Source organism: Dryas octopetala, chromosome 1, assembly GCF_963921425.1.
Source record: "Dryas octopetala chromosome 1, drDryOcto1.1, whole genome shotgun sequence".
Taxonomy (NCBI): domain Eukaryota; kingdom Viridiplantae; phylum Streptophyta; class Magnoliopsida; order Rosales; family Rosaceae; genus Dryas; species Dryas octopetala.
The window spans coordinates 28,015,587-28,035,677 of record NC_141366.1 but is presented as its reverse complement, the minus strand read 5'-3'; the positions used below and the strand labels follow the sequence as shown (position 1 = coordinate 28,035,677).

General features: G+C 34.8%; 2 protein-coding genes across 3 annotated transcripts; one reads left to right on the top strand and one right to left on the bottom strand.

Annotated features, from left to right (window-relative positions):
• Positions 1 to 1,387: 1,387 nt before the first annotated feature.
• Positions 1,388 to 12,391, top strand: LOC147299512 (esterase/lipase/thioesterase family protein). 2 transcript variants are annotated; one of them, XM_086229031.1, is made up of 14 exons: positions 1,388 to 1,525; positions 2,425 to 2,551; positions 2,644 to 2,728; positions 2,803 to 2,873; positions 3,919 to 4,033; positions 4,166 to 4,245; positions 4,719 to 4,803; positions 4,904 to 4,984; positions 6,760 to 6,854; positions 6,993 to 7,043; positions 7,525 to 7,605; positions 9,020 to 9,092; positions 9,201 to 9,278; positions 11,712 to 12,391. In XM_086229031.1, exons 2-14 carry the CDS (start codon positions 2,427 to 2,429, stop codon positions 11,748 to 11,750), a joined length of 1,059 nt encoding a protein of 352 aa, XP_086085157.1. In that variant the 5' UTR covers positions 1,388 to 1,525; positions 2,425 to 2,426; the 3' UTR covers positions 11,751 to 12,391. The 2 variants fall into 2 exon arrangements, with proteins under 2 accessions (XP_086085157.1, XP_086085158.1); XM_086229032.1 differs by having other exon boundaries at positions 1,401 to 1,511.
• A 574-nt stretch (positions 12,392 to 12,965) lies between these two features.
• LOC147299511 (BURP domain-containing protein 6-like) lies at positions 12,966 to 15,289 on the bottom strand. Its single transcript, XM_086239920.1, has 3 exons — positions 15,183 to 15,289; positions 14,869 to 14,992; positions 12,966 to 13,948 (listed from the first exon to the last, which is right to left on the bottom strand). The coding sequence occupies exons 1-3, from the start codon at positions 15,222 to 15,224 to the stop codon at positions 13,158 to 13,160; spliced, it is 957 nt and encodes a 318-aa protein (XP_086096046.1). The 5' UTR covers positions 15,225 to 15,289; the 3' UTR covers positions 12,966 to 13,157.
• Between the last annotated feature and the right edge of the window lie 4,802 nt (positions 15,290 to 20,091).

The window sequence follows — 20,091 nt, the reverse complement described above, 5'->3', positions numbered from 1 at the left end:
ATCATACCTCGTTGTTCCAAATGTCAGCAGCTACGTGAGTTCCATAACTCCTCAACAGGGACGTGTCAATGGGACCTCCCGGGAAAGGCTCAGCAAGCTCGTTGGGAACCTCAGCTTGTTCAGGAACTGCCTCACGACTAGCTCGTGCTTGTACTAGCCTTCTTCGCCCAGAAGCTGTGGGTCGTGTTCTGTGCACATCATTGTAATCCTCAACCGGAACCTCAGCTTGTTCAGGAACTGCCTCACGACTAGCTCGTGCTTGTACTAGCCTTCTTCGCCCAGAAGCTGTGGGTCGTGTTCTGTGCACATCATCGGCAACATCGGGGACTTCCCCTCTGGATGAAGATGCACCACGTCTGACTCTTCTTCTGTCCATCATATATTTTCAAACAAGAAATTGAAAATTGTTTTAGCAAATATATGATTTTTTAAAAGCTTAAAAAAAAAAAATCAACACAGGTGGTTCGGCAGTCAACTGCCGAGCAAAGTGGCAACTCTTCGGCAGTTGACTGTCGAACCAAGTGCAACTATTCGGCAGATGGCTGTTGAACCAAAATAGGGAAATTCGAAATTTTGCATTCGTTCGGTAGCGTACTGCCGAACTAATTCATTTCGTTCGGCAGGTAACCACCGAACTAATATTCATTGTTCAGCAGTCACCTGTCGAACCAAAATAGGGAAATCCGATATTTTGCATTCGTTCGGTAGGGTACTGCCGAACCAATTCATTTCGTTCGGCAGATTAGTGCCGAACGAGCTGCGAAATCAGAAAAATAAAAATTCCGAAAATGCTCACTCCAAAACCCGAAATCCTCCCTACAAATCATCTCAAACAGACGAAAACGGTATTTGGGATGAATTAACTAATTGAAATTAGATAAAAAAGTATTAGATTTACATTTAAATAAACAAGATTTACATTTACAACTAATATATTCGGGAAAACTCACTTCTAGTGGCTGTGGTGGGGATAGGAGTGGCAGAAATTTGATGAGGCCATTGATGGAGTTCACGGCAGTGCTGACGACGGCGATGACGGCGGTGATGAAGCCAGAGGTGGGTGTCGGCAATGGTGGGTGTCGGTTGGGTGTGTGCTGGTTAGTTGTGAGGTGATATGGGGTGAGGTAGAGGGGTGTGTAGTGTAGATGTGTTTGTGGGGGTGTGTGTTTGTGAGGGTGTGTAATGTTTGGATTGAGAGGGTGTGTAAGGAGAAATTTAGACATATTAGTGAGATTGGGGTATTTTGGTCATAATAGGGGTGTGTTAAAAAGAAATTTTATGTTTAAAAAATTAATAAAGGGTGTGTAGGAGAAAAGTGTATGCAAAGAGAAAATTAGGGAATTGCAAATAGCAATACTCGTAATTTATCGTGCACAAGTACGGGTTAAAATAAGAACCTCCTGAAATAAATAAGGAAAGCTTTCTGGTATTCGACGTTCTCTCGCGTGCCTGTCTCCCCCAACTGATCACACTTCTTCAAGCTTCTTCTCAGTTCTTTCAGCCGAACCCAGGTCATTTCTCTCTCGTAATCTCTCTTCCTCTCCTAATCTTTCTCAACTGGACCATTTTTGATGGTGGATCTGTTTCTTTCTTTTTTGTTTTGATGGTTTTTTGATCGTTTTTCTAGTTATTCTGAGTTATATTGTTTAAAATGTTTGGTATTGCCTATATAATTGCTTAAATTTGCATTATATAATGTTTGGGCTATATAGGTTTGTTTCTTGGTTTTCCTGAGTTCTGTTCGTGTGCACTTGTGTTCTGTTCTCTTTCTCTTTGTTCATGGTTGGGTTGCAAAGAATAGCAGTTAGATTTAAGGAGGTGGATGAGTTAAATGTCTTGGACCTCTTAAGAATTTGATAATAAACTGACTTAGCACTCACTGATGTGAACAATTGTGTGGTGAACTATGCTTTGTTCCATGAACATTGTTTTGTTCCAATTGCTACCACCCTCAGTATTCAGAAGGAGTGTTGTCTCTGGTTGGGTTTAATGGGAGATAAATATAATAACTAATAAGAATGGTGAAGTGCAATAACCAGTATTGATGCAAATATTGTGGTCATTATCTTGTATTGTTATCACTGTATTTTTATTGGTTGAAAAAAAATCAATATATCTGAATGTTCATTAAGAACCCATGCTCAATTTAGGTCATTGGTGAATTAGAATTTAGACTTGACTGAGCTGCAAACAATTTGATTCAATTTTAAACTTTGAGAAATCTGACCATATTATATAAATGGTAGAAGAGCATTGCAGTTCTCTAGGAAAACATTTTAATGACTGGAATTTTTGAGACGGTACTAAGTCCAGCTCAGTCAAGTCCAACACAGTTCAAGACAATCCCTAAAATTAGTCCAGACCAGCACAGTCTAGTGTAACAAACTCCCCTGAGCGACAGAGTGTTCTAATTGATCTTTGCAGAAATGGATTCGTTAAGCCTCACTTCGCTTCCTGAGAACACCATTGAAGACCAAAAAGAACAACCAGAACAACAAGAAGCTCATCCCCTCTCTTCCTTTGCCTCCCGTCCTGATCGCCCTCCCAGTCAGTGAGTTGTTCTCAGCTTGCCCACATGCACTTGTAATGTTAACTTTTGGGTCTTGAGTATTACAATGCAATGTTTTTGACATGTTTTTGTAGGTCTAGTTCACAAAAATACTCAGCTTTAGATTGGAAGGGGTATTTTGACCAAGAGGATGATGTTTGCATTCCAGACTCAAATGATGTGAGTGTATAGGATATGGAACTTTTTGCTTCTGCAAAAATTTTATTCTCTGCTAATGTGCTTTACCATTTCAGGTTTTTCATGTATATATGGCAGGAACAGAGGGTCCGGTTGTTTTCTGTCTACATGGAGGTGGTTACTCAGGGTATGTTCAATTTGGTTTTTACTCATCTTAAGCTAAAACATCTTCTATTTATTTCTGGGTTGTATGTTGACGTGGAGCACACAACGAACTTTTAGATGTGCAAAATATTTTTATGTGTGATATGTAGCTCACTGGCATCCTTTGCAAACTGATGCCTATACAACTCAGAATTTATGTATTATGACATTACTAAACAGGAAGACTTGTGGTAATGGCCTTTGGGTCAAATGGCACCTCCTCTGCCCATGATCAGTACCTACTACCTGCTGGGTGTGTTAATAGTATACACAGCAATATTAATTGATTAAATAAATTAAGAAAATAATACTGAAATCTGTGCTTTGCAGATATATGCATCAAGTTTGACGAGCCATTGTAACGATCACAATTACTATATTCTATGTTGTTGCAGAGTGCTGGCATTATTGATTGAATGCAGCTTCTTTTTTCCTTATTTTATGTTTTATTTATTATTAAAAAGAAACGTGAGTTTGCTGCTTTTATATCTTTTCTTGAGTTACTTATCTACTTAAAAAACTACAATAATAGAGGCTATTAGAGGAAGCAAGTAAATTAGATTATTTCCCACAGGTAACACTATAGGCTGCATGTGTTTTAATTATTTTTAGATGATTAATTATTGTTAGTTGGTTTCTGTTGAATTGATTATGCCTTCTTGCATTTTTTTGTTGTTGTTATGTATAATTACAGTCAATGAGTTTGTATGACACTCCTGTTAAGTATAAAAAACTGTTCAGATCTTTTGGTAAGCAGCTTTTCGGTTTCTTTCAGTTTGTTTTATTTTGGGGCTATAATAAGCTCATTTTGTTTATTAGTTTATTTTTAGTTATCCCATGGTTTCATCTAGAAGTGCATAGTATCTTTGATGTTAACTATTTTCAACATATTTGCTTTAATTTTATTGGCACTCTCCTTTTTCTCCTTTCTCCACAATGTAATATTTTTTTTCTTCCCTTTTTATTTTATGCTTGGATACTTCCAAAATCTGGTATGCTGTTGTAGTTTACATGATTTGTTTGCCCAGGCTTTCATTTGCCTTGTCAGCAAGTAAAATTAAGGAAAAAGCTCGGGTAGTTGCCTTGGACTTGAGAGGACATGGAAAGTCAACCACAGAAAATGATACTGATCTTTCTATTGAGGTACAAATATATTCAAAAAAAGAATGCCTCTACTTCAATTATAGTTGTTAGATCTTCAAAGATATAATTCCAATTTAGTAGGATTATTTCTCATGCTGTCCACTCAACTAAATGGGAGTTATGTATTTGTAGACCATGTGCAATGATGTTCTGGCTGTTTTGAAAGCAATTTATGGAGATTCCCCTCCTGCAATTGTGCTTGTTGGCCACAGGTTGTGCACTTTTAATAATTCAATTTCCTTTGAAGTTATCATATTACATCATGTTCAGTTGCGATGTGTTTCTAGAAAGGAAATGAATTCCAAACACTTACTAGAGGTATCCAAGAAGTCCAGTAATCCATTCTGCGATTTTTTTTTTTTTTTTTTCTCTAGCATGACCATATTTATGAAGTACCCCAGATCTTTTGGGTTTGAAAGCATGGAAATATTCTTCAATAGTTTATAGCTTATTTTCAAGATACTGCTATCAGTTGTAACAGGACAGTTGCATATAATTGGTAATTGAAACTTGAAAATTGCATTTTCCTTAAGCTTTATATACTAAAAAAAAAAAAAAAAAAAAAAAAGAATGTTACTTCGACGAATTTGTGTGGATTCCCTGACTTCCTAGTTTTTCAGTACCTTTACCCATTTTTTAAAATCTAGTACCTTAACCATTATTGGCTTATGTCACTGTCATACAGTATGGGAGGGTCAGTTGCTGTTCATGTTTCTGCAAAGAAAGCATTGTCTAGCTTGGCTGGGCTGGTGGTTGTTGATGTTGTAGAGGTTTGATTACTGCAGAATAATTTTCTCTTTGGTTTTTGTGATTATTTTCCTATAGTGGCATACTGGCACCAAATTATACTGACAATTGCGAAAATTTCAGGGAACAGCTATGGCTTCATTGATTCATATGCAGAAAATCCTATCAGGCAGAGTACACCATTTTTCAAGCATTGAAAAAGCGGTACCTACATGATTTTTAAACTCTAATGGTTCCTAATTTTGGTTTAACTCTTGCGTCCAACATGATTTACTTGAAGCACTAATTTTGTTCAAAAAGAATTGCAATTAGGGTATCATATAAGAAAGATTGACAAATTAATATAAAGATTCTTAAAGTCAGGATGCACATACCATTATGAGATCGGCTAATATGGTATTTTAGGGGAAATATTTGAACTTTGGGGCCAATTACAATTCCCTCCTTAACTTCTGATTTGGTCAAGTTTCTCCTGACTAAGTTGAAATGTCAAATAGCTCCTTGTGTCAACCAGATCCATTAATAGATAGACATGCCATTTGTTCGTGATTCTCAAGGAGAAAATGCTAATTAAACAAATCATAAACAAGAATAAATATTTTTCTTTGAATTGTGAGATTTAGAACTCTTAATTTTGAGACCCATCTCTACCAGAAGCTACACACCCACTGTTGTGCACTACCCCCATGATACACATTAGCATTCCAACAACTGATCCCTGAACTGGTTTATGCAAACCCATCTTCTGCAGTAAGTCGAAGGCCACCAATCCCATCACACCATGCTTGGACATGATCATGTTCTTGTCTCAATCCCACCACGGCAAGATCACCTTCTTCAACTCCTACACTGGCAACTTCTAACTACAAATATCTCTCTTTTCATTCTACTTGATCTGTGGTAATCGGAAACTAATGTTGATGGCGTTGAAGGTGAGGTCTCCATTGGTTTACTTTCATGCGCCAAAAACCTAGACTAAGGTCGGTGCCATTTCTTTTCAGTAAATTGAAGAAAAAGTAAAGCTTTTTGCACACAAAAATAAAATGATTCGACACCAGAAGATTAGAGAGGGGCTAGACTTCCATCCAATCTTACAACACCTGTGGTTCCTAGGGGAAAAGAAAATAAAAGCATTATTAATCTATTGTTCTATTTGATAATTATGATTTTGCCATTTAAAATTGCATGGAAAATACACATGTATCATCTTTTAATGGATTTGGTTGACCAAAGGGGATATTTGAAATGTTAGCTTAGTTTAATTAGTGGGCACATCGACCAAATTGAAGTTAATGGTGGACATTAACTTGGCCCTACATTTCAAGGATGCATTTATCCTCTTTTAATTTAGTGTGGAGTTTACTCTTAAGGTTACTTTTTGTGCTCGTTTGGTATGCCTGCCATGGAAAGTAATGTTGTTTAAATTGTGCGGAAATAATCACAATCATTTGTGAAGTTTCTTATGGTCAAGGGAAGTAAAGTAATTCCGAATAAAGATTCTTGAAATACAAGGAAAATGGTCATTATTTGATAACTACTTTAGTGAGAGGATTAAGATTCCTTGCTGTTAAATCCTTAAATAAAAATGCACAGGAAAAGATTATCCTCCATAAAAATATAGCGATGTATTTGAGGATCTTTTAGGATTGAAGACAAAATTAAATTACTCCCCTAAATTATTGTATTAATTTTAACCAAACACTAAAATCAAATTCCTTAAGGATTCCAAGAAAAGATTCTAAGTTAACTAAATATGATAATTTTGTTTCTTATGCATTTTATTCTATGCAATCTGATTGGTTTCCACATTCCATGTCAAGTGTACCAAATGGGCTACATAGTAAGAAGGCAATGTGGCTTGCCACAGCACCAAATGTTCCTAATATAGACCTGGTTGTGAAAACGATAATTGAATCTCTATTCAATTGGCCGGATTGGGATGGCTGATTATTCTGAACATGATATTTATCTGTGTGTAGATTGAATGGAGTGTAAGGGGAGGCTCTTTGAGAAACATTGAGTCTGCTCGTGTGTCAGTACCTACCACTTTAAAGTATGATGACTCAAAGAAATGGTAAGTACTTTTATATTTATAACCATATATTGCTATGCTGCTATCACCATAAGCAAATTATGATCCGTTATTGTCTTGTTTTCATTAAGTCTCTGTTGATCCTAGTCCTGCACATAACTGACGGATATTGTTCTGCAGTTACATTTACAGAGCACGACTAGAAGAAACAGAACAATATTGGAAAAGCTGGTATGTGTATATTTTGTTGTTAATATTCACATTTAGAATTTGGCATTGTGGTCAGGGCAATATTACTTCTCGTAGATAATTCAATTGAAACCAAACTCATCCGCGTTTATGTACCATTTATGAGGTGGAATATTTCATTCTGCATACTTGTGCACACTTTTCTTGCCAAATTGTTTGATTGCTGCATCCAGAAATAGAGCATGGCTTGCTTGTTGATTACAATTTTACAACCTGCTCATATGACTGACTCATCCCAGTATTGTTCAAATTCACACTAGTTGGATGGAGATAGAGATCTAAATTAACCTGCATCACTTTAACATACTGTTTCAATCTTATAATATTTGATAAACTGGAAGCATAGATAATGTGCTGATTTTAGTATCGGATGTGTCAATGTATTTATTTTTTTCTTTTTGCTAGCTTGTGTCATAAACTATTTCCTCTTTCAAATCAGTAAATAGAGTTTACTCAAATGCAGGTATGAAGGCCTTTCAGAAAAATTTCTGTCATGTCCTGTTCCAAAGCTCCTGCTGTTAGCTGGAACAGATCGACTGGACAGGTTCTTTCCATTTAACTTTCCATGATCATGCTGTTTAATCAGAACAGTTTGTCATGACATAATCTTTAGTGATCTGCCTTCTATGTTAACCAAACCCTGAATGGTCACATGACATAATCTTTATGGCATGTTTAGTGGTATAGGATTTTGGGTCCCACTTACCTCATAAATATTTGGCACATGACAAACTAGGAAAGGAAATTTCCATAAAGGAAGGAAATAACGTGAGTTAAGATTAAAACTTCTGTTTTAGTTGTTTGACAGACTTCTTGTCCATTGGATTTGTAGTTTCCTTCTTTTTTCTAATAAAGCTCTGTTTCTTATTGAAAAAAAAAAAAAAAAAAAAAAAAAAAAACTAGATATTAGCAATCCCCTCATCTTTTACCAGCAGGAATAAGTAGAAGATAGATACAGGGCATTGAGGTTTGTTGAAACTTGTATGCAAGTGCTTTGTAAAAATTAGTAAATTACTTAAATGAAACTTCTTGTTAATTTTGCATTTTTTTTTTTCTTAAAGTATAAATGGTAGAAAACCTTGAAATCCCTGCTGAGATCTGTTCTTTTGGAAGGCTCTACTTGGATTTGAGTATCCAGTTTAATTTGCATGCTTACATGGTATTTAACTAGACAAGATTTTGATATTAATTGCAGCAAGTTCCAGACTTCAAGTGGTTATTTAACATATACAGATGTCTGCAGACAAATGAAGTATAAGTGGTGCTTTAGGTTAACCATCCTTGTCTTGACTGTATCGCACAAGTACAATGTTATAATACTGAGAAGTCTGAGATGATCTGCTGGTTGGGAAGATAAACTTCTATTTTTGTTTTGCTTGTAAACAGTCTTTGTCACCTTATTCAGATGAAGGGGATTCTATTTGAGGAAATTAATTATGGTGTGGGAAGAGGCTGTAAATAAGTCAGCCTGCCTTGCATTCTATGTTTTCTGTCAGGAAATGTCTGTCAGGAAAAGGAAACTTGTAATCTTGAGTGCAGGTGTTCATGCTTTGTATTTTTTTCTCCATTCCTTTGCATGCTAATGGAATCTTCCTAGTTTTGTGATTGTCTTTTGGTGTGTGCGTGTGTTATGAAATATTTTCACTTGGGCCAAGAATCATGACTGGAATCAGGGAATGATTTAGGCTTGATGTGGGTGCTTCTGCATAAAGTAGACTATGTTTGGCATTGTTAAGAATCAATGATAGTTTTTAGTAGATAGCTGGTGTGTTATAGTTACATAAGCTCTAAGCTGTAATAATTTCTCACATTATTACTGAATTGCGTTCAAATAGCAATCTTATGATTTCAAAAGCATACTTTTGACTGGCAGTAACAGCATCTTGAACAACTTAGTTGAAAACCACAAATTGTTTGAGGTACATATTCTGAGAGTCATCTGCATTGTTTTGTAACAGAGCTCTTACAATTGGTCAAATGCAAGGCAAATTCCAGATGGTTGTTGTCAGACATACTGGGCATGCCATACAAGTATGTGTTCTGTTAATGAGTTTAATCCTATGGCAATTTTTTTTTTTTTTTTTCATTTTTTTTGTTTTTGTATAAAATGTAGCAACTTCTGTATCTGAATTTTTGCAGGAAGATGTACCTGATGAATTTGCATCACTAATAATTAATTTTATATCTCGTAATCGTATAGGGCCCCATGGAATTGAGGTTGGTACCCACATCCTGTTATAAATAATAATGTATAATATCTGGAAATATTCTGTATTTGTGATATTTTTTATTCAAGGAAGTTCTGTTTCGTTTATGTTCATCCTTTGCCATGTTTCTACAAACAATGTGCGATGTATTGGATGCTCCAAATGGCATAAGTGTATATATAGTTTTTGTTGCTTGTATTTGACCTCCATGTGACCCTGGTGTATGTCTTTCACATGTAAGGTTTCTCTTTATGCTGTTAGAAATCCAAATCCTATAGCATATATAAACATAAATCTTGTGTTACTATATAGCCTCTTCTTAGGGACTGCTCTATTATTTCTCTTTTAACTCCAATCCAATTCCACGTTTTCAACAATGAGATCTTCAGAGTAGTTGATATTATTGATTCGAAATCTTGAATAGTGAATATGGCTAATTGGTCAGATCTTCCTCAAGAACTTGTGGTCTCTCTTAGAAATTGGTAGTTCTGAAGAGGTATTTTAAGTTCTTTGTGTGTGTGTGAGAGAGAGAAACAGAACTATCTTTTGTTAAAACATAAACAAAGTATTGAGATTCATTTGATGTGGAGGTATTACACCCACGAATGTACTGAAGCTTGTCACTGGCTTGCCTCAACTATTGTGGCTTGCACCATTTCCATCTTTTTAGAACCTAATGTGGCATCTTCAGGCTCTTTTGAATTTACATTCCATGTGTACTTTTTACATACAAGCACTCACAGCTTGCTTTTCCATTATTTGATATGAGACCATATTTTTAGCATTCCAACGCCCAACGTTGAATGTGAAATTTGTCCTGAAAGTTTTAAAACCTTATAAGTAATGGACTCGGAAAAAAAGAAAGAAAGAAAGAAAGGAAATGGGTTCAATGTGAGATGTAAACTAAATTATCATCATCATCCTGACCGAATCATATGTGGTTAGGCTTGTGTATTATCTTCCATTTATTCTCTTACATGCAGTATCTCCTAAGAATTTTTCGGAAATAGACAGTACCTAAAAAAGAAAATAATATGGAAAAACAATACCTAAGAATGCATCAGTGACAGAGGAAAAGAGTGAAATATGCCTTCTGAAAATATTTTTTCTGTGAAGAATGATGGTGTGTATAGTGTCAGATTATCTTAGAATGTGAGTGAAAGGAGGGTGGTTCTAAATGAAGAATGCTTCTTGACGTCCTTGGGATAATAGATCCATGTCTTCATAAAGGTCTGTTAACCCAGCGAATTTTGGATTATCTTAGAATCCGGATAGGAGGTCCAACACTGGGACAATAGTCCAATTTAGTTGAGTTATCCTGTCCTTGTCCAGCCTTCCAAACGAGGCCAATTTTAACTTCCTGTTATATTCAGTAAGGTTTTTTTAAATTGTTGGAATAGAAAGATAATTCATCCTTAGGGTTTAGGGTTTACTGGATCTGTTCTTGAAGCTGAATTGTGGGGATTGCTTTTGGGATTATAGATGTCTGTTGAGAGAGGTATTGATAAAGTTCTCATTGAATCAGATTCTGCTGTGCTTGTGTTGCTTCTAAATGACAATCACACTAATCTGCACCCTCTTGAGCATCTCATCAGGAGCTGCAAGTTTTATATTGAGCAGGTTGGGTTTGTTGGCTTTAGACATATTTATAGGGGGTGCAATATGCGTGCTGAAAGTCTGGCCAAGATAAGTTGCAACATGATAATCCACCCCCTTCTGTTGCTTCAGTTTTTCTGGATGACTTACTTGGTGTCACTAGGCTGAGAGCTGTTTGTACTGCCCCTATGGGCTAGTTTCCATATCAACCAAAAAAAAAAGAGAAGATGTTCACCCTTATATTGACCTGAAAACAGTACTTGAAAAAAAAGAGTGAAATGCTTGCTTCTGCTCTTAACTACAGACTCAAGGTTGAGGTTTAAGCTGCTCCAACACTGGCATGGAAATACTTCTATCCCCAAATGTTTACCTAGGGGATAACCATTTTCTGATAACCAACAAAAGCATATCATATGCACAGGAAATGTTTGATCAGTCTTTTTCAGTTTCATGGAATAGTGGGAACCATCAAATGGAAGGATCTACCCTTATTGTTTGTTACTATAACCTTCAGTTTAGGTGAACCAATATGATACTGCAAAGTAGTATCTAATGTTTTATAAACAGTTTTTAAGGTTTGATCTTGCCTTCTATGTATCGCACAAACTTTTTCAAATAGTATACTTGATGAATAAATGTTCCCCTTCAGAACTCTAACATTTTTAAAAGTCAAATGTGCATTTTTTATGTCCTCTGGTGCATAAATGAGCAATTGTTTACAGGTTATATAATATATATATAGGCTTTCACCATGGTACTATAATGTACCATGTCGCTTCAGGTATTAATTTATTGGCCCCTTCTGCCCCCTTTGACATCTTTGTTTATATGATACACTGTGTTGCAGATTCCAGGACTCCGTCAGCCATCCCAGTCCAAACCTTGAATCAGATGTTGGGTGAATCAATGATGACATTTTACTTCATATTAACAGGGAGAAATCACATTTTTGAATTCTATCTGCATTGTTGCTCTTTGTGTTGGTCGGGAATTTTGTGGCGGGAAGGAGTTGATGAAATGATACTCGTCACCTGAGTTAAATATGTATAGCAGTTAAAGAAATGTTGAAGTGTGTGTTTTAGAAATAAAGCAATTTTCTAGCAAAGTTATAATATGGTATCCTTCGTTTTGGAAGATGAACTAAGGTATTTACATGATCAGCCTGAGGTTAATCTGCCTGCTAGCTACTTTATTTTCTTACACTCAAATACTTTGAAAAAAGCAGAATGTAAAGTACCCTTTTAATTTTTTTTTTTTTTTTTTTCACTGCCTCTTCAACTAGGAATAGACCAGTAGTTTTCTCGATTGAAACCTTTTTTACATGATTGATTTGGTGCTTGAGACAAACACAAATAACCTTTGGACTGGCGTTCTTTATTTTAATTTTTGGGTTATGCCAAAATGACCTGAACCTTGATTATGTAATAGCAGACACAGGCATTTCATATTTGAATTGGAGTGAAATTGTGTTAGTCGCCATCTTTTGCTACCAAACATTGCATGGACGCATTGTTGAACCTTTCTTAATTACTTCTCTGTTCTTGTAGATGTAAAGAAATTTCAAACCCGCCACCCTTTTCTTCATTCCATTGGTGGCCAATTAGGGCATGAATGTTTTTAATTGAGGTACTAAGCAGAGGGAAGAAATTAGTTTGGGTCCAAAAACTCCCCTCCGAATGTTAGCTTGAGCATTCGAACTTTCATCCTCTATATATATATATAGTCCTTCTCCGGTAAGGATGTTCGCATTGACACAGTGACAACATGGGGTCGGCAAAAGATTTCAGAACTTGCTATAGCACATGTTAACCTCACATGTTGACACTGTGTCGACGTTTGCACCCTTGCCTAAAATTTTTCCTATATATATTATAAATTGAATTGTGATTGTAAGACAATCACATAATTGTGACTATGCGATGGTAACATTTAACTTAATTTGTTAATGTCTGGATTCTATTTAAGGTTTAAACCATAGTCTCTAGACTTTGAGGTAAAAGTTTTAACCTCTAACCCATTATAAATATAAAATCACTTGGATATTTAGAGATAATGAGTGATGGTCTCCATGTTTTGCTCCACTAATTATAAGGACATGGGATTATCCAAACATGTTTGTGAGTTGACACAAATTTTCTGAAATTTTTATCCAACATATTACACACTATCCAAGCTTGGCTACATCAAACGTTAACACACATAAATAATACATAGATATAATACACTGATTTATGTTGTTTGACACAAACTATATATTTGTGATAACATGGTCTTAACCCCTTTCTACATTTTCCTATTTTGGAACCCAGACAAGGCTGCCACTAGGCAGGAAGTGGCATATAGGGGCGGTCCCAGGCTTTATTTTGAGGACTTGGAAAGCAAAATGCTTATTGTTCCATGTTCTTGTATCAGTGTGGCAAACAGCCACTGCCTCAGCTTTTGCTCCATCAACACCCACCAAAGGAACCTTGTAAGCCCTTGTGGAATGGACTTCATGACAGTAAAACACAGCATACACATAATTCTGCTTGTGACACACCACAGACCTGTCTCCAATCCTCTGCACTCCCCTTTCAATCCTATATTCCTGCTTGTTTTCCTTTTCCACCTTTGTTGTATACACCTCAACGTGTTTCCCAAGCTTCGAAACGCTGAAATCTATCAACGATTCTAAGGATGTTGCACACAACTTGTCTTCCCCTTTGATGCTCGGTTCCTCGCAGTCTTTGATTGTTTGTTTCATTATTTCTGCTTCCGGGGATTCAGGTTTCACTGCAAAGCGGTTGAGGATTTCCGGTATCTTGAGGCTCGAAAAGGGTATGGAGTTTGCAACTTGACGAGGCAAAAGATTGGCCTTGTTGGTGGTTTCAGGGAAGTGCAATGTCATTTTTTTGCCCCAATGCAGATCCTTCTCTAAGAAGAAAGAAGTAACGCTTGGCTCAACTTGGATTTTTCCCGAGGCTGCCTTGGCATAGTTGTCTTTCCCTATAGTGGGAAATGCTGATCCACTTAGCATGATGTTAACTTTTAAAGCATCCTTGTTGATGACCCCAGTGTATGTGCTTTTGCCTTCTATCCAGTTCTCTGTATCAGCAACAAACAATAAGCATTTGAAGAGGTTTACATATAAATCATATATTGTAGAAAATTAAGCAAGACTTCTTTATTGGGTTAATTATTTGTGTAGAGAGGTTTTTTACTAGTTTCATCAATTTTCAGAACAATAATTATAGAATCAACAAAAGATGTATCGGTACACATGGTCAGTATCTTACTTAGTTGTGATATTTAAGATTCAGACTAAGTTTAGAATTGAATAAATAAGATACTGTCGTATCATAATTTTGTGAGAGCAGTAGTGATTTTTTAAAGTTGTCAAATGGGTTCTATCAAAAGTACAGATGCATGCTAGAAATCTGATATAAACCCCTTTCTAAGTTTCTAGCATATGTATAGATCATTGAAGAACCACCATACATAGTTGATGAAAATTAGAGAACAGCCAGTAAAGTTCCTCATGATTTTAATTACTTACAGCAAGAAATGGAAAATTTTTCCTCGAGATTTATTTCTAGCTACAGGTATATATCTGAATCACATACACACACATGAAATCTGATCTATTGCTTGTCATATATTAAAGCCGAAATTTACCATTAAGAACTTCAATGACTATGGGCCTAGCCTGCATTAATATATATATATATATATATATATAATATACTAAGCTAGAAATAATACACTATGCCTCATATATTTGGCTAATTTTTTGCAAAAATGATCTATTAATAGAGATGTAAAAAATGAACGGTTCGGATCGACACAAAACGACTCGTGTACTCTAATAGGGTATATCTCAACATAAATAAGTTGAGGTATACCTCAATAGAAGGAGCCTATATATATATATATATTAAGCTACCAAACTCAATTAATTCCTTAATTAACAAGCTGCAAACTCTGATGAATGTAGAAAGGGGTTTGCATTTGAAAGACATACTAACCCGGGTGCAAAAGTTGCTGTACAGCTTTGGGCATTGGAGTTTTTGGCAAAGCTGACTGCCAGTAAGACCCCCAGGATACACCATTATTAGAAGCATAGCTTCCCACCACTAGTACTAATGCCACCTGCCACAGAATTTAAGAATACTTAGGTTTTACTTGGAGGATTGCTTGGAAATCGCACACTCTTAAATTTTATAATGCACGAGTATAATTAAAAATCAAGTGAAAATAAATAAAAAAGAAACCAAGCAGTGGATCATATATTCCTACACAAATTAACACTCCTAGCCAAAAATTTCTTATGAACACTTACATAGAAAAAGGAGCAAAGGGAATTGTGAAGAACGTAGTCCATTCTTGTGAACTCTAAGAATAGACCGATAATTAGGTGAGAAGGTGAGAAATGAAATGAAAGGGAGTGTGTGCTTATATATTGAATTCTGAGGCAAAAGAGACAAGACTACTCCAACTTGATATTAGGATATGATATAGCTACTTTTTCTTTCTTTATTCTTTACCTTTTGAATTTGATATAATCATATAAGACACGAAATTAAGGGTTGCTCACATAAGTGATAAGTATGACCAACTTCTGAAATTAAATTTTGAAGAAATAATTTATGTGGTCATATTTGGATTCCAACTTTACTTCTAAAGGTCAGAGTTTGAATCCCTCCCTTGTAACAAAAAAAAATAAAAATTTGGGATCAACTTTTCGCATGACTACCTTTTCATCCATCCATCATATGCATGAATAAAGATCTGATTTGACAAGTGAAATTAAAGTGACTGTGAATTACAATGGTTTTTTTTATTTTTTTATTAAGGGGAGGGAGGAGCAAATTCTATTACCCTTCCAACTGGGCTGCCCACCAACTATCAAACTTATGAACAACAATGTTATTAATAAAATAAATATTTACAATTTTGAAGGATATGTTATAATATGTTTTGTATAGATGAAAATAAACTGTTTAGATTTACTTAAATAGTAAATTAGGATAAACTATCTATAATAGATTTTTTCTTAAGTGTAACCCATGATAATTTATTTTGGGAGGTTTAACCCTTTGACTAGTATCCACAGAAGCAACTTTCCTTATATTTTTGTATGAGTCGGCTTAATTTAAAACTAAAAGTTTGTGGTTTCCTTAAGATACTATTTTCCCTATTAATATAATATTATGAGTAGTTAATGCTATTTATCTGCATTAATTAAGAATATTATAGTTTTTTTTATTGAAATGATATAATTGTTGCGTGTTTCAACTTTGAACATTTTATGTTGTGCACCTACTAGTTTTTTTTTGTATTTATTTTGTCTACCTACTGATTTTTTTGTGTGTTTATTTTGTGCACCTACTGGTTTTTTTCGTGTTTATTTTGTGCACCCATTAGTTTTTTTCGTGTTTGTATTGTGCACTTACTATTTTTGTAGGTTGTTGTTAATTTTATGCACTTACTATTTTTTTTCATGTTATTTTATATACCTACAAGAATTTTATGTACATACAAAATGTTTTTCCTATGTTGATTGACATTAATTATGAATAGATTGATTACATTTAATTAAGAAAATCAATTTATGAATTTAATTTAATTTATTCTTATTAATGACAATGGCAAACTTTGTAATTATAAAATGGATTAAGGTGTGTTTTAATCATGGCTGTAATTTTTGAAATTAGACCTAATTTATGAACTAAAAAGTCAATGGGTTAGCTAGAGAATTTAAAATAAGAGTTTGACGGGTTAATATCCAATTAACCCTTACTTAAATTATTATTATTTTTTTTCCAGGAATACTTAAATAGTTAAATTACTTAGCTAGTCATTCCCATTAGTAATGCTGTAATGGGAATGAAAGACAATATGCAAACTATGCAATTACACATGGGGTCAAAAGGAAATGAAAGATAAAACATGGGTCAAAAGGAAAGAGTCGAAAGACACATGGGTGGAAAATATAACAAGAAGACAAATATGCAAACTTACAAACTACATTCACGAGATGATGAATAATATATAACACTTTTTAAAAAGGCAGCAGACTCTTATTTCCATGGTAAAAGTAAAGGTATATGTGCTTTGTCAGTCCCTCACTTTTGTTGTGCAGAAGAAACTCTTTTATAAACCTCAACAGTTTCTACACCCTTAATATAAATAAGCTTATTGTTTCGACACAAAAATCCTCGGCTCGGCTACATGGAGAGCCGAGCGTTAGTCAAAACACGTTTTGCTGTGTGTGATAACGATGTTTCCAACGTTTGGCAGGCATGGGTGCGCCTGTCATTAATAAGCTTGGAATAACCGATTAGAAAAAAAAAATATATATTTAATACAAAATAAAAAAAATGTAATGCGCTAAATTAAAGATCTAATTTTTAAAAATTATTGTGCAATAGGAAATGAATGAGAAAAGCATATATAGATTCTTTTCTTGCCTAGATCGACTATAACTTTGTGCATGAACAACAAAAAATGTAGATAAAGAGTAACATGAATTTAGAAGAGAGCTTAATGGAAATTAAGCTTAAAATAAATTTAAAGAACAAGATGGTGTTCTTGAAAAAATTCAAAATACAAGGAAATTGTATAAGCATAAAGAAATAAAATTAAAAAGGGCCTTGAAAGACTATGCAAATGAAAATAAAGAGAGCTTTGAGAAACAAATGCCACTAGGCTAAATTGAGAGCAAAAAGCTTGCTGGGAGTTTCACATTGTTGTGAGTTTTTGGGGTTGTGTGTATTGGAGAGGGGATGATGCCTTGAAGTGTCCTTGTGGGCTCCCTTTATAGTAAGGCATTTCCTTTGTCCCAAGTTTTGTAGCCAAGTGTGTAGCTTAAAATGCCTTACTCGATTTAAGATTTATTTTCGTCTACGCGTTCGTACGTTCAAACTCAATTTAACTATGTTAATTTCATAATTTTAAAAGATACCTCTCTATTAATTCCCATTAGAAACCCAACTTTTCTCTTGAGGGCATAACGTCTATGTTCTTAAATAATTTACCAACCATGGATCTGAGATCCGAAAAATGTTCCGTAAGCTCCCATGGGCTTCACTTGTCTTGTACCATTTTTTTTCTAACAGCTCGAAATTAAACTTTGAGTTCCCAAACTTTATTCACTTTAATTTAGATACTTCCAAATAAATCTCAAAAATTTCAATAAAACCTTAATGACTTCAATTAAATCATCATAAATCATTACAACCTCAAATAAATTTCTAGTAATCTCCAAACATTCATATTTGTCTCCAAATTGATTTAGAAAAACTTTTTTCTGAGTCCACAACTTAATTTTCATTTGTCCTTCTTAAGTCCACAACAAATAAAATTTTAAATTCTTAGTGAAATTTGGGTCGGATTGTTACAGCACGGTGAACATAGTTATTGTCCAACAACAACAACAATATTGTAAATACAAGCGATCGTTTTTATTAAAGCGAACTGACCTATCAAACTATTTTTATTTTTGAGCTTTTAAAAGAAAATTCAAACATTTAAGTAGTGTGTGTGTATATATATATATATATATATAAGTTGTTGGATTCTAACGTTTTATTAAGTGTTTTGCAATCAAATGAATTATTTGCTTACTTTTTTATGTTTAATATTTTTACATGTTTATAAGAGAATTTTTCGTTTTTTTTTTTTTTAATATCCTTTCAAAACTCTCGAATTTCCTTGGAATCAAGATTTTTTAGGCACGCTCTACTTAACTAGTCAAGAAAAACTGAAGATATTTTAACTTTGATTATTTTTGGGCAAAGTAAACTTACGTGTCTGTATGGGTATATTGCGGAAGCACATAATTAAGATATGATAGGCCTCTTGAAGCTCAATTAGACATGTTGCGTCAATAATGCAAGGAGGATGTCACTTAATTGAAAAAGATTTGATAAGTGTGCAATAATTTCACATTATAAAGACAAAAAGAAATGCAAAAAGACAAAAGAAGAAAAAGTAGAGGGGACAAGATTAAGAAGGGTTAATGGCCATATGATATGCCCCAAAAGTTGAATGATTTTGTCACTTTAGAGTAGTCAACACTCGCATCTTATTGACTCATTCATCTGGGGAGTTTTCCTATTTTAACCAACCATTTGTCAAAGGCCAAATGACACTTTTGATCTATGTAATTCAAATTTTGACTTATGTACTTTTATTTTTGACAATTTTTTCTTAAGAAATAGAAAAACAGAGAATTGGCTGAATATTTCTTTTCTGAATAATGATGAAAGTAAACAGGACAATACATATATATATGTATACAATTCAATCACACCTATTTCTAAGACTTAGAGGCCGTGATCCACTTTTGGGGGAATTTGTCCTAGACTAACTTAGACAATAATATTTCTTAATACTCTAACTCAAGTTGGAGAGTGAATATCATGAAGTCCCAACTTGTTGGGTAGTGTCTCAAATTGATCTTTCCCCAAGGCTTTTTAAATACATCCACCAACTAGAAGTGCGTAGGTTCATATGAAGGACTAATCATTCCAGCTTGTAGTTTTTCCAGAACTATATATGTGACAATCAATTTCAATGTGCTTCGTACGCTCATGAAAAACGGGATTTGCTGCAATGTACAAAGCTGCCTGATTATCACATAACAATGGGGCAGGAGCTATCTGTGGGACTTTTAAATCCTGTAATATTTAGCGCAGCTAAGTCAGCTCCAAACATGTGTTAGCCATAGCTCGATATTCGGCTTATGCTGATGATCTAGAAACATTGGTTTGTTTCTTGGATTTCCATGAGATGAGAGAATTTCCAAGATAAACACAATATCCTGTAACTGATCTCCATATGGCACGACAACTTCCCCAATCTGAATCACAAAAGGCTTTCAATGCAAGGCTATTGGTGGAAAAAAATAACAAGCCTTGACTTGGAGTACCCTTGATGTATCTGAAGATCCGTAGGGCTGCATCCCAATGAGGCTTGCGAGGCTGATGCATGAATTGACTTAGTGTTCGAACTGATCGAGTAGACTATGTCAGGCCTTGTGATAGTAAGATAAATTAGTCTGCCAACTAGTCTTCTGTACTTAGTTGGATCATTTAGTAATGCTCCATTTGTGGGAGTGAGTTTCAAATGCTGTTCCATTGGAAACTTGTCTGAGTGTGCGCCTAGAAGTCCAAAATCTTGCAAAAAATCTAGTGTGTATTTTCTCTGAGACATGAAAATACCTTTCTTAGAGCAAGAGAATTAAA